This window comes from Papaver somniferum, unplaced genomic scaffold, assembly GCF_003573695.1.
Source record: "Papaver somniferum cultivar HN1 unplaced genomic scaffold, ASM357369v1 unplaced-scaffold_65, whole genome shotgun sequence".
Lineage (NCBI taxonomy): Eukaryota > Viridiplantae > Streptophyta > Magnoliopsida > Ranunculales > Papaveraceae > Papaver > Papaver somniferum.
Genome location: NW_020649304.1, coordinates 2,236,969 through 2,251,351, shown reverse-complemented (window position 1 = coordinate 2,251,351; position 14,383 = coordinate 2,236,969). Strand labels below are relative to the sequence as shown.

At 35.4% G+C, this 14,383-nt stretch overlaps 2 protein-coding genes and 1 long non-coding RNA gene across 3 annotated transcripts; 2 read left to right on the top strand and 1 right to left on the bottom strand.

Annotated features, from left to right (window-relative positions):
- The first annotated feature begins 409 nt into the window (after positions 1–409).
- LOC113343686 lies at positions 410–3,891 on the top strand. The gene is made up of 5 exons (XR_003357362.1): positions 410–503; positions 693–745; positions 830–975; positions 1,321–1,479; positions 3,457–3,891. It is a non-coding gene; the product is annotated as an uncharacterized LOC113343686 (long non-coding RNA).
- Positions 3,892–6,250: 2,359 nt separating this feature from the next.
- LOC113343772 (2-oxoisovalerate dehydrogenase subunit beta 1, mitochondrial-like) lies at positions 6,251–9,195 on the top strand. Its single transcript, XM_026587902.1, has 13 exons — positions 6,251–6,584; positions 6,709–6,820; positions 7,002–7,037; positions 7,150–7,209; positions 7,301–7,358; positions 7,441–7,538; positions 7,814–7,903; positions 7,991–8,059; positions 8,155–8,241; positions 8,357–8,452; positions 8,550–8,627; positions 8,736–8,822; positions 8,931–9,195. The coding sequence occupies exons 1-13, from the start codon at positions 6,388–6,390 to the stop codon at positions 8,964–8,966; spliced, it is 1,104 nt and encodes a 367-aa protein (XP_026443687.1). The 5' UTR covers positions 6,251–6,387; the 3' UTR covers positions 8,967–9,195.
- A 1,856-nt stretch (positions 9,196–11,051) lies between these two features.
- Positions 11,052–13,715, bottom strand: LOC113343741 (serine/threonine-protein phosphatase PP2A-2 catalytic subunit). Its single transcript, XM_026587877.1, has 6 exons — positions 13,248–13,715; positions 12,383–12,497; positions 12,011–12,119; positions 11,827–11,904; positions 11,461–11,652; positions 11,052–11,349 (listed from the first exon to the last, which is right to left on the bottom strand). The coding sequence occupies exons 1-6, from the start codon at positions 13,498–13,500 to the stop codon at positions 11,176–11,178; spliced, it is 921 nt and encodes a 306-aa protein (XP_026443662.1). The 5' UTR covers positions 13,501–13,715; the 3' UTR covers positions 11,052–11,175.
- Between the last annotated feature and the right edge of the window lie 668 nt (positions 13,716–14,383).

Below are 14,383 nucleotides of genomic sequence, written 5' to 3'. Positions count from 1 at the left end.
TCACGGGAGAAGATTTTGAGTCACGATGCATATTATTAGGTCATACACTAGACTTTGTGTTACTGGCCGAAATATGCACTAGTGAAAAATGGGGTTTCCTGACCCACAACCCCGACCCTCAATAACGGTCAATTGACCATGGACCGGTCAAGATCGTCTAAGATATGAAAAAAAATCGGAGCATAGTTTGGAGGGCTTAAGCTGGTCGTTGAATTAAAAGTTTTATTATTATTTTATTCCTAGCTCAACGACCCACACTCGGACCGGTGAACCTAGCTTTTCATACGGTTCAATTTTCTAGGCATCAATTATCCTTATCCCCTTCATATCTCTATTATTTCTTTCTCACTCTTTCTCACCTCCGCTCATCTCTTTTTTTCTTTGCAGTAACACCTCAACTCTTTTTTTTTCTCACACAATTTCTCTCGACCGAGCTTAAAATTGTTTCAACCAGATCACTAGCTCTAATATGATGTTTGGGTTTGAAGATTCAGCATGAACAGGTAAGAACAACCATTTTCTTCTCTATTTCTCCAGATCCGTCTGTATTATGTTTGATTGGATGCTATTTTTCTCCAATCTAAACTCACTTCAACCATTTTCTTTGAAAACGTAATTTCGCCCTTTTCTTTTTTTTATTCTTTATTGATTTGGTTTGTAGGGTTTTAAATTTCTTCAGATTTTTTTCGTAGGATTTATTATATGACCAATTATCATCCTCAGTTGGACTTTTCAACATTTTCAGGTATAACTACTCAACCATTTTTATCTGATTTGATTTTTCTTTGTTCGTCAAAGTTATTCATTTGGTGTTGATATGTTATTGTAGATGTATCCAAGGCTCAGATTTCAAACGTTTTGCTTGGTGTTAAGGAGGTACAAATCTCCTGAAAATTATGTACCAGTTCACGAAGGTGTGATAAACAAAAGGGCTCATATAAGATGCAAGTCTACTAACTTTGAAAAAAATCTGAGGTTTGGTTCTCAAATTTTCTGCTCTATTTTTATTTAGGGGTTTTCTTGAATTGATGGAGGGTTAGCATTAATGTTTTTGCTACTATTTTCTTTGTAAATTGTTGTTATTGTTGTGTTTATGGTTTTGATTAATCGTTCAATTTTGTTTTCATTTTTGGGGTTTTCATGAAAATGAAACCCTAGGTTTTTAATTTGGGGTTTTTTAATTTGATTTTGTACTCAATCTATGTTTCACATACAACAACTGACCTAGGATGATTTGTTTTGGGTTTGTTCTGATTTTGTTGGGTGAGATTTTAAGGATTTATTTAATGATTTTTGTTGGTGATGATTTGGGTATTGTAGGATTAGCGAATGCAAATACATTTTCAGTTCAAGCTGGAAAAGATTCAGGTGTTGTTCTTGCTGCTACTAAGACTAACAAACAGAAAGCCCTCTAACTTTGGTGCAAAAACTGTCATGAAAAAAGAGTTCTGTAGAATGGCTAAGGTTGTTGATCCTCAGGTAATTTAACAAAACCCTTCTCTTATTTATCAGATTTAGTAATAGATTTTTGATGCATACATGGATAACTTGATTTTATAGCCACTTGAAAACATTGGTTGTGTGTTCCACAAGGGCGTGTTGTGCTATGGTTGCTGGGTATATCCTATTACAAAACAATGGTTTAAGTCCAAAGTGTAAGAATACAAACAGCGACCCTTTCCCAGACCGCCAAAGCAAGTCATTTAACTCGTATCTATGACTTGCTTTGACGGTCGCGAAACTGCTATTTTCCACTAGTGATGTATTTGGTTGTAATAACAATTTTGAGTTCAATGCAAATTTTGGGTCATAAGGATTGTGGATGCTAATTATCTAACAACACCAAATATTACAGCTGGGCCTCTACAAAGGAATAATATTTTAGAATTATGTAATTATCAAGTGATGAATAGTGTATCATGTAACCTCCAAGTAATGAATAGATAAATGCGTAACTTACCTATCACCTCTTCTAACATGAAAAAAAAATCCCACCATAAGCAGGTCTTTTCAATCCTTATTGTTTTCTTAGTTTAGCTTTTGTTTTACGTTAGTTTTATTATGTTTCTTATCTACACTTTTATGGTGGTTTTCTCTCCTCTTCTAAAGATTTGTCTTGGCTTTAATGGTTGTTCTCAGTAACTTTATTGGGTTTTTAGATTATTAGCGCCAACAACGAGATTTTCATCTTTGTTGTCTCCGACGGCAGAATCTTCACCAAAATCTTCATCTTTGAATTATCCGCTGATGGAATTTTCATCAATGTTAGTTTTAAGAGGTGTGATCAAAATTACTTCTATTTTGAGAGCACATCTTTCTAAGAAGAAAAACAATCTTAATGGTTGGAATTTAATTTCCGAGAAAAACCATCACTCCTCCGGTTTATTCGGTTCTCATTCATACTTGTATTTGTCATACAATGTAATTTTTCTCTTTCTCTTGTCGGATTTCTCAGAATTATACTTTTACGATATGCTTCTTTGTATTCTACTATTTTGATCTTAAACTCACTGCAGTGTTGTAGTAGTTATTCCTTAGTCGTTAGAAATGTTTTTTCTTTTCTTTACTGGATCTGGCATTGCAAAGATAAAATTATGTCTATCATCACGTCTTATCATCACTTTTCACTAACAGTGGCAGCAGTTGGTTTGCGCTGCTAGCCTAGCCTATCGAGGATGGTTATACATATTATGGGTTCTCATTAATGGTTGTGCAGGTTATTTAGTGTTTTCTACGTGTTTTGTTACCGCATTTGACGTTAACTTTTATGCGGTCACTCGAGATGCATCTAGCTTTTATGGCTAAATCGAGCTACATGACCTTGTGGTATGCTTTGGTGGTATACTTATATGTCGGCGTGACATTCTTTCTTCAAAAGTTTTATTGGATAAGCAACGCAAACTCTAGCCACTTGAAACTTTCCATGATCATATCGGCTCCTTTGGAGCGGATTTGAGCAGAAGAATCAACAAATCAACTCTAATCTCTTTGTTTTTTTTTTAATTCCCGGCACCTCTTAGCTATATTTTTTGTTTTTGTTTTCGACTAAAATCTTTCAGATTTTGGTTTTTGGATCTCTAACTGTGAGTGAAGTTTTTTTTTGTGATTTGTTAAGAAGAAATCAAATCATATCATCGTTTTCACCTTTGATCCCCAGCCAAGCAGAAGCTTTTTCAACTTTAATTTCAGAATTTTCTCCAACAACTATGGGTAGATCTGTTGTTTGCTCTGTTATTGGGTTTGATCTAGATTTGCATGTATCTTTTTTAATTTTAGTTATTTGTGCTTTTAGTATTATGGGGCTTGTACTAGTTTTTATCTTCCCTTATTTTGTTCGTGTTATCATGGATCTTATGTTTTTTTGCCTAAAAACTGGTGTTGATGTTCGTCCTCTCTGGTGGATAAAGAAGTTTTGTTGTGTTCTCTGACGAAAATTGGTTTTGCGAGTTGAAGCAGATGTTATTCAAGATGAGAATTTTGGGGTCTCACAAGTTTAACGATGATCCAGCGCAACTTTCTGGCAGAAACATAAACTCCAATGAACTTCAACTTTTTCGACTACTGAAGAATATGTGCAATCAACAAGAACATCAACAGGAACAACATCAACAATTAAGGAAACAAAGGGAAAAACAGTAAAATCAAAATCATCAACAAGTTCATCAATTTTATTAATTGTTACAAAGACTCCAACGCCGATCCAGGCCGAATCATCCTGAGCCAGGCCATAAAAGGTCGACTCAGAAAACCATTGTTACTCATCCTCCCGTTACTTTTATTGTAACACCCTTGTATTATGAAAATCTTAGTTCATATTAGCTAGGCTTATATGTTCTTGAAATCATGGGGTCGGATTTGGTCCAACCACGATTTTGAGAAGGTTTTTAAACGTGAAACTTAGGATGGTTAGTCAAGAATTGGTGGAGATATTACGGATTTGATGACTCTCTAATGATCTTGAGAACTTATGTAACTATTTCTGATTTCGTAATCGGCTGTAATATGCTTGAGTTTGCCTCTTTTTTTTTTATAAGTAATGAAAGAAAACCTTTGCTTACTTGTTTGGCAGAACTACAATTACAAGTAGTGAGCACGTGCGTCTTACGTCAGTCATGCTATTTTTCTATATTGTAAATAATTTGGTGGTGCTCCGACACCAAATCTTTTTATTTGAAAATTAGTCGTATTTTGTACTTAAGAATCAATCATTTTTTTTATTTTTTTTGTATATTTTTCAATTTGTTTTTAAGTTATGTATAATTTTAAGCTATGTCTACTATTAAAGAGAAAACATATAAAATTTGGAGAAATATAAAAAAATTTGATATCATTATTTATGCTCATTGCTTAGATAATTTAAAGGGCTTTCCAAATATATAAAATTTACAAAAATCCGACGTGTAGTTTAAAAGATATGAGGTTCTTAAATATATAAAAAATGCATTTACTCTTATGTCCCTATAAATATTCTTTATACCACTTCTTTAAAAATCTAACGGTTGATAAGAAAGAGGAGGTCTCGTGATCTAACGGCTAATAGCAATAGTTCGAACGGAATTCTATTTGTGAGATCTAACGGTGGAATTTTAAAGTTTGGAAATCCAACGGTTATATTTACTTGAATTTTATAATCCTTTGTTGGCACTAAAAAGGGGGAGATTTCCGCGATCGTTTTTATGGAAATGTATCTAAAACGAAAGTCTTGCACACCAACTACTTTTTCAGTGATTTGTGAGGCATTTAAGCTCTCTCCCTAAATTTGGGTTTAGTCGATCTCCATCATCGGTGCTAAAATGAAATTGTTAAGATGGTTTTCGGTGATTTGTGAGGCATTTAAGCTCTCTCCTTAATTTTGGGTTTAGCCGATCTCCTTCATCGGTGCTAAAATGAAATTGTTAAGATGGTTTTTATTTTTCTAAATTAAGTTCCAACTTTTAGCTTGGACGCTAATGGGGAAATGTCCAGTCATGAAAATGCACGTTTGTGCACATGGAGTCCAATGAGGTTGCTAACTGTTTAGCAAAGAGAACTAGAACAACAAGATTAAGTGAGTCTTGGTCATCAGATCTCCGAGTCTGGTTAAAAACTCTCATTAGAGAGGAATTTGATGTATTGGTTTAAAAAGATATATTCCCACATTTAAGTCTTATCTGGAGCGTGAGTTGCAGCTAAAATGTTGAACCACAAGAGAATTGTGAAGCGTAACTCCCAGTCTCCCACCAATAAAATGGTTCATTATGGTTGGTATTCAGTTTGAAAGTCACAGACTCACAAATGTCACAGTCACAAAAACAAAACAAAGTAAAAGACGAACTCAGAGATAGATATGTGACATGGGACACACGCGTCAGATAACAAGATACGTACGACATTTTTTTATAGCTATCCCCATTGAATATTCCAATGAGAACCATGAATGAAATTTGGAAACAAAAACAGCATCGTTTGTAAAGAAGGCTATTATTGGGGCGTCACACTTCCATAAAGGGGCTTCACTTGGATTCTTAATATCCAAAAAAGTGATTATGAGATATCCTAACATGTATATAAAATGTCTAGTTTACCCTTTAACTAAAATAAAACTTAAAACCGTAGAAGTGATTTTACGTCCAGGTTAGGATTAATTTCAACCGTAAAATTTTATTTGCATGTAGTTTAACGTCCAGGTTTGGATTAGTTTCCAACCGTAAAAGCTCATTTTACGTCCAGGTTTCTTTTAATTCCAACCGTAAAATCCGATTTTACGTCCACTTTTCTTTTAATTCCAACCATAGAAGTGATTTTACGTCCAGGTTTAGTTGAATTCCAACCGTAATTTTCAATTTTACGTCTAGGTTTAGTTTACTAAATTTTTCTTTCGTCAACCTAGCCGTAAATTTCAATTTTACGTCCAGGTTACTTTTAATTCCAACCGTAGAAATTGATTTTATGTCCAGGTTTTGATTGATTCCAACCGTAAAAATTGGTTTTACGTCCAGGTTTGGATCGATTCCAACCGTAGAAATTAATTATTATCTAATTAATTAAATAAAATTAAAATTAACTAAAAGGTTATTCGGTCATTACAAAATTATTTGAGATAAGGAGTTTTTGATATTACTTATGGGTGATCCCTTTTTATCACCTAATAGTCTTCTTTGTAAAGCCATTATTTTATTACATGTGACAAGATAATGTCTATCCCATGACACTCGGTCACGTACCAAAATTTGCCTGAAATTAACGGTTCAAGAATCAAGCTACTCCTCCGCTTACCTGTCACTACTGCTACTTATACATGTACCATAATAAAGAGAGAAACTTGTAAAACTCACCTACTTCTCTTCTTGTGCCAAATTTTTGATCATTTTCTGAATATCCATCTTCCCATCTACTACTAACTCTCTAATGGCGAAATCTGTGAAAGAATTGGGAAAACAATGGATGATCTCAAGTTTCAGCAAAAGGGGGTTCTCAACAGCTTGTTCGACTTTAAAATCTTCTTCATCTTCTAGGTCTACCATGGAAAAACAGAGTGGAAAATCTGTGAATCTTTTTACTGCTATTAATCAAGCACTTTATATTGCTCTGGAGACTGACCCCAAGTAAGTTAATAAACCCAGAGTGTGATTTCTTCTTTTAATTCATAGTTATTGTTCTGATTTACTGAATGAAAATGAAAAAGAAAAAGGGTTTTAAGGTTTTGGGTTTGGTTTTACTTGTCCGCAGTGCATACTTGTTTGGAGAAGATGTGAGTTTTGGTGGAGTTTTTCGTTGCTCAACAGGATTAGCTGATCAATTTGGTAGTAAAAGGGTTTTTAATACCCCTCTTTGTGAACAGGTCAGCACCTTCAATTTTCAGTCTTGGGTGGCTCTTGTTTCTTGTTTTGTTGAAAATTGGCTCATTCTGCAAACAAGGACTTGCACCAGAAAAAGCATTTGATTATTTCATTTTAGTTTTTTTTAGTTTTCTTGCAAAGATTTGAGGTTAATTTGTAGACTGACATATAGCCGTAATGCAGGGTATCGTTGGATTCGGTATTGGTCTCGCGGCAATGGTATGTATGATGATTATACGTGCTAGTCTGGCATATACATAGAGCCTTAATCTCTAAACGATATAATGATTGTGTTTTGCTTGTTTTAATTTTTTGGTTTTTACTGTTATAGGGGAATCGGGCTATTGCTGAAATTCAGTTTGCAGATTATATTTTCCCGGCTTTCGATCAGGTATACAGTATACTTTCACTCTCTCTATATAGGATATCTCCCGGACTGAAACATATATCTAATTCTCGTTTGACATAATTGATATGCTTAGATTGTGAATGAAGCGGCCAAGTTTAGATACCGAAGTGGGAATCAGTTCAACTGTGGAGGTACAATTAATTTTCGTGTGAGTTGCAATTCCAAGTTGATGTTTGTGCTCCCATGTTGATATTCAACGTGAATGTGATATAGGTTTAACAATAAGAACACCTTATGGTGCTGTGGGCCATGGTGGCCATTATCATTCACAATCGCCGGAATCATTTTTTTGTCAAGTTCCCGGACTCAAGGTAACTTTTTATTCAGCTAGCATTGGCGCTTTGCATGTTGAGGTCTTTATTCTGTATTTACAGTCTCCTGATCAAGCTAAAGTTAAGGTGAAAGTGTTGCTGAAATATAGGTCTCTCAACTTTTAAATGGCATCTACAGTGGCCTAGAAATCAATGTGGCTGTAACAAAACCATGTTTCCATGAAAATTAAAGTCAGTGCATAAAGGAAACTTAATATTGATGGTTTCTTAATTTTTGTCAACATTGATTCTTATGCTCCTAACTTTTCGTCTAGGTTGTCATTCCGCGAAGTCCAAAGCAAGCGAAAGGTTTATTATTGGCTTCAATACGAGACCCTAATCCTGTCATATTTTTTGAGCCAAAGGTTAGTCATTGTTATTTAAGTTTTGCTTTGAGGCAGCAGTGTATATAAAACTTCAAATGATTTTTAACTGTTTTTCTCGAACTCCAGTGGCTTTACCGTTTGGCAGTAGAAGAAGTTCCTGAAGATGATTATATGTTTCCCTTATCTGAGGCTGAGGTACATGCACTTGCGAAATTATAACATTAGAGAGAACTTAATCCTGTGTTCATTTAAATCATGTGATCCCCTTGCCACATTCTGCGTTCTCTCAGGTTATTCGTCATGGCAGCGACATAACACTTGTAGGATGGGGATCTCAGCTTGCAGTTATGGAGCAAGCGTGTGTGGATGCTGAAAAGGTAAATCCTTGATCTGAAAGGAGAGGATTCGACATTAACCTGTTCTTCAGTTATCATATTATCATAAACACAGTTTTTGCTTAGTAATTTCACACTTGATCCATGAAATTTACAGGAGGAAATATCTTGTGAACTGATAGACCTTAAAACTTTGATTCCATGGGACAAGGAAACAGTAGAAGCCTCTGTCAGGAAAACTGGAAGGCTACTTGTGAGTAAACCCTCTGCATACACTCATAGAATGTGCTTAGTGTTTCTAGACCTTACAATTTCTAAGTTGGTTTTCTCTATTTAATATAAACTTTTAGGTTAGTCATGAAGCTCCAGTGACAGGAGGATTTGGTGCTGAGATTTCTGCATCTATTACGGAACGCTGCTTCTCAAGGGTAAACACTTGAACCCCTTAAATGTTTTGCAAAGAGCAATGGCCGTTCCTCATTAATGCCAACATCGATCTAAGCTCATAAGAATTTAATAAAATTTATTATGTGCAGCTAGAAGCTCCTGTAGCAAGAACATGCGGCTTGGACACTCCTTTCCCTCTCGTGTTTGAACCTTTCTTTATGCCCACCAAGAACAAGGTTGGTTATTTACTTTTTCTCGAAATTTTTGTAGTTCAAATAAAATTGGATGTTAGGAGAGTCCTCCACACTCATAATAACACTGTCTGTTCTTCTCATTGACTGCAGATCTTGGATGCAATCAAAGCAACTGTGAATTACTAATATACGAGCAGTTGACACAATTTTTGTTGTTCAGTAAACCAGTCCGTTTAGACATGGGTGGAAGCACATTCTTATAGTAGTGATATGAAAATTTAATAAATCTCCTTTCTCATCAAATGCGTTGTTCCATTTTTTTTTTAAATGAATAACCAGCAGGATTTACACTTTAGACATATGAATAAGATGGCAAGGCTGCAAAAAATTTCACACAAAGAAGCAGTAACCACAAGAGTTTTGTTCTTTAAAAGAGATGTGTGCATAGGAGTGATTTCCCCTTTATTCATAAAGGAATTACCAGAAGTACCAAGATGGTGCAATGTCCAGCAGCATCCATGAAATGGCAGAAACCATTTGGGTGCTCTGCAGGGCCGGCCCTGTAGTATAAGCAAACCAAGCCTCGCTTGAGGCCACAAGTTAGAGGAGGCCACAATTTTCCATTTTTTTTTTACTTTTAGATCCGAATTTGCGTTCCTTTAAAAGGCCACCACGTTCTGAAACTGAAAGATTAAAACCAAAAAGGAAAGTAAAAACGCAACGAGACTGTTCTATCCTTCTAGGGTTCATAAAACTCATATGTCATGTAAGTATGCTTTAAGACAATTGATTAATTATTTTTTGTTTCTTTTGCAATCATATTTTTTTGATTCTTTTGATTTTTCTCTTTGTATATCTCGTGTTTTTGGCCTTTTCGATAAACCTTAGTCTGATTTGTGATGATGGGTTTTAAATTTTGGAGTCTGATTTGGTTACTACACAAAATTAGAATGTATTTGAACTACTATGACGATTGTGGTACATAATTGATTGCACAAAGTTAGAATGTATTTGAACTATTATGACAATAGTGATTAATCAACAGAAAGCTTCAATTGTGTATCCTGTAGTCATTTGAAAGCTTTTAGTGTGCTAGAACTATCAAGAAAGAAGGTCCAGCAATAACGGCTTACACTGTAGATTTTGTGTACATATGCATGAAGCTGATCAAGAACCTGCACATCAGAACTAACAACTTTTAGTGTGTACATATGTTGTTACATTTTAGATTTGTAATATTGTTAGTAACATCTTGTGGGTGCTTATAATTTATAACTATTCGTTTGTCCCTCACCAAGTTGATCTTGTTCAGCATGCTATTTGTAAATTTGTCAAATTCTTGATTCTCCCTTGTTTTTTTTTACAACTAACAAGTTAAGAACTGAAAGAAATTATATTATGCCTCCAGTCGCAACTAGGGAGCATGAACCTGGTAAAAGAATTTGAAAAGGAAGCGAAGGTTCGATGATTTACAGAAGTCCCAAGCGGGAGATATAATTAAGTATTTCAAACCCCCTTCCAACAATAAAGAGAATCGATTTTTTTTTTCTTTTTTTTTTTGATCAGAGGAGAATCGACTTTCAGCCTAATATAATTGAATGCTTTTCTAGCTAGCAATAGGCCACGAATTTTTTTTTTGCTTAAGGCCACAAAAAATGCAGGACCGACCCTGGTGCTGGATACATGCATAAATTATAAACAAATACTCTTTTAAATTTAAGTAGTACGGAGTCTGCAGACTGTACATTTAAAGGAAATAGGAAGTAACAACTAATCCTGCTTGAAGATGGAGAACAATCACCAGTTTACCACAACTACAATTTAGATGTGTTTGCCAAGCTGAGCTGATTCAAGTTAGTTGTCTTTTGTTTGCAAAACCAGCTAATCTTAGGGCGGTTTAATGCCGTGAGGTGATTGATGACATATAAGTTGCTTTCGGGACTTTTGGCATCGAGACTTGAAAAGTAATACATGTTCCAACATCAGTGGAGAAAGAGTTACTAACTTGCTGGTGTGAGTGTAGGGGTTTTAAAAGGTTGGTAATGAAGACACTACAATGCATCAGGCTCCATACATGTTTCTCCATTCATACGCATATAATCTATTTACAAATTTCTCTTGCTGTTCTTTTTCTCAGTCAATGAAGCTGTCAAAATCTTTCCGGAAATGGCCATCATCCGATAACGCATCCCATAACTTTTTAGAACCAAAAAAGATTCGTCCGTGGATCCAAATTTTGGTTAACGTGGATGTGGCATGTTAGATTGATTGTAATTGCAATATGTCAGCCTAAAAGTTTTGCAATTAGTGTAATAGAATCATTAGATACATGTAACATATGAGGGGGGAAAGGGAAAATAGAAAAAGAGATGGTGACACCTTAAGTCAGTTCTGATTACAAAAAGTAATCTGGAGTCTTGCGAGTGGTGTCTGGTTCAACTTGTCGAGGAGCCGGGTCAAACTGAAGGAAGTTCTGATCCATGTTTTCCCCAATCTCAAGTATTGCTGCCATATTCCCACACCGGTAACAATAATTCGGTGCACTGAACACCGTAACCACATTCTTTTCCTGCAACAATTTAAATCACAACCTTCAACATTAGATGCTAGCCTTGGATTGAAAAACAGACAAAGTTGGGAACTTCCGAAAACAAGTAGGGTATTCTCTCTATGTAGCCACCTGACACCAGTTATAACCATCCATCACAAGTTGATGGGCTCTTGCGACTAAGGATAGTCCATTGGTGTGGTTGAACTGAGCTGCGATGTCCTGCCCGAATGTATAGCCAGCTCCCCTAGGAGAAATTCCCCACCCACATCGGTCATCCGGATCAGACCATAAAAGATCACACATAGGTCCTTCATGGGGAACCTGTTCACCCCAGACAAGGCCATTGCATGAAAGAGAACAGTCATCAACTAAGAACAAAGTGGAAAATCTAACAGAGCTCTATATGAACAATGAAGTATGAAGTAAACAAGGAAACAAGTAAATGAATCTCCTGAGCATATTAATTTAGAATTTCTTGACTATTAATGTGCATACCTCTTGTATACGGTCTAAAGCCCGAATATTGTCTAATGTATCCAAGGATGGGGAGAGTCCACCATGCAAACAAAACACCTAAAAATACAAAAACTAATTAAGGAAATCCATAAAAGCGAAAAGAAAAAGAAAAAAAAGTGGTATTAGTGCAATGAAGACTCATGCGTGATTACAGAGTTCAAACCTGACTCTCAATAAGAGCTGTGAGGGGTAGATAGTCAAAGAGGTCAGTAAAATACTTCCAAACATTTGCATTTCCATATTTTCTCAAGCACTCATCATAAAAACCATACCTGAAACCAGATAATTAGGATTATTAATTAAAAAATAACTCCACAACTCTATTTCAGCCAATCATCACCATTATCTAATCAACATAAGTACAGAACAGTAGAAGCTATAAGAGACAGCCAGAATACCCAGAGAAGTCAAAATGCATGAGTCAGGCATATGCGCATGAACAACAGGTCTTATCACTTCTCTTCTTTCGTTGCAATAACTCTTCTTTCGGTGCAATAACTAGATGAGTAAGTACTGAAAAGAATAAAAATCTTACACTTGAGTTATTTGCCGGCTTTCATGGTTTCCTCTTAAAATTGTAATTCTATCTCTATAACGGACTTTTAAGGCCACTAACAGTGTGACTGTCTCCACTGAATAGTATCCACGGTCTGCATAAAAACAAAAAACAAGCATCGCGTTCTGTAAATGCTCAAACATTTCTATGGCAATAAAATCCACAAAATAAAGCATGCAAGCAACAGCTACACGAAAAGAAAGAAAAAAGAAAAGAAAAGAAATGCAGACAGTAGGCCATGCCAACATCAATTACTATCTTGCACACAAACGTCATTCTGAACCACTATCGCACTTCTACCAAATTTGTAAAATGCCAACAGTTCTATGGCAAAACAATCTACAAAATGCAGCATGCAAGCAACATTTTTTTTTTTAATATAATCAAGATTGATACTGCTGGATATCTACAAGAACCAGAGAAAGAAGGCATGCAGTAAGCCGCCAACATCAATTACAATCTTGAAAACACAATCAATCTCAACCACTCCGGCTCTTCAAAATATGCTCCAAATTCACCTTACAGATAAATAATTGTCTATTCAGATTATACTACTTAGAAAGCAAGCTACTTTGATGCTCAACTTCCAACTCTAGAAGCCTTAATGATGCAAAACAGGCAGCTAAGAAATAAAAACAGGTGCTCCAATTTCACAATCAGAACGGATAAGGAAACGAAGACATTTGAAACCTATTCATGTTGCATGAGCTACATGAATTTCAAACCCCTGATGATCAATACGCACATAAAACCTAAACCTAACTCAAATAATCAAAACATTTCCTTTTTTCAAAAGGAATAAAAGAACATCAAAAACCTCTACACAAAAATAAGAAGCCCTTACCTACATAATCCCCCATGAAAAGATAATTAGTATCAGGAGATTTACCACCAATACGAAACAATTCAATAAGATCATGAAATTGACCATGTATATCACCACAAACAGTAACTGGGCATTTAACAGGCTGCACATTCCGTTCTTCGACAATTACAGCTCTAGCTTGTTCACATAAACCTTTTACTTCTGCTTCTGTTAATGGTTTACATTCCATCAAATGTTCTATCTGGTGGTCTAGATCTCCCGTTGCAGGCATCTTCTTCTTCTTTTACCAGTTTTAACCACAAATTCGATCAACTACTTAAGATCCCTAACGAAATTGGATTCAATTTGATCGAATTGGATGAATAAGATTCTGATTTGGGAACTTAGGGTTTGCCCAATCATTTTTACATTCCCATTTTTGGTTTTTTTTCTTTTTTTTATTCTTTCACGCTCTTACTTTTAGGAAGAAGATACTAACGAGAAAATTGAAAACCTGCTATCATCGAACCGGGGTTAAACGGTTGTACGGTAGCCCTCTCTTTCGACTATTACCACGTGGCACAGAGGAAAATGCTACACTAACAGAGGATTTTCTCCAGAAAAAATTTCTAGAAGATTTTCGGAACACAAATTATTTCCGATAACTGAGTTTTATTTAGCGGTTCGCGAGTTATAACCCCAAAGGAGTCACTATCCATCCACAAAAAACCCGCCAAAATAAAAGTAACACAAAAACCCCAAAAAAACAAAATTTTGATGAAACCTCGTAAATTTGACGAAACCAAAATTTGGTTTCATCACAAAATTTGATGAAACCAAATTTGAAATTTGGGGTTTTTGTATCAAATTTTTAAAATTTTGGAGTTTTTATATAAGTTAGTTTAAGATGGAGTGTTAATGAATCCCAACATTTGAGTGGGGTTTTTGTACCACAAGTTTGGTTACCTTGGGTTTTTATGACTAGTTTTGTTTTAACTCTAAAAAAACCAAGGTGATACGCTTTGAGTTACAAAAATTCCAGTTATATGTTGGGATTTATAAAATAATGCGTGCGTTACAGCCCCAAGGCTGTCAACATCCTGTAAGATAACTCCACCAAAACAAAAGAGGAAATAAAAACCCCAAAATTTCAGAACTATCTACAATACCCTCCA

Coding starts and splice junctions, on each gene's coding strand:
- LOC113343772 (XM_026587902.1), top strand. CDS start 6,388: ATGGCGAAATCTGTGAAAGAATTGGGAAAACAATGGATGATCTCAAGT. Junction 6,821..7,001: donor ATACCCCTCTTTGTGAACAG/GTCAGCACCTTC, acceptor GCCGTAATGCAG/GGTATCGTTGGATTCGGTAT. Junction 8,628..8,735: donor CGGAACGCTGCTTCTCAAGG/GTAAACACTTGA, acceptor TATTATGTGCAG/CTAGAAGCTCCTGTAGCAAG.
- LOC113343741 (XM_026587877.1), bottom strand. CDS start 13,500: ATGCCTGCAACGGGAGATCTAGACCACCAGATAGAACATTTGATGGAA. Junction 12,498..13,247: donor TTTCATGGGGGATTATGTAG/GTAAGGGCTTCT, acceptor GTTTTTATGCAG/ACCGTGGATACTATTCAGTG. Junction 12,120..12,382: donor AGCCGGCAAATAACTCAAGT/GTAAGATTTTTA, acceptor ATCTGGTTTCAG/GTATGGTTTTTATGATGAGT.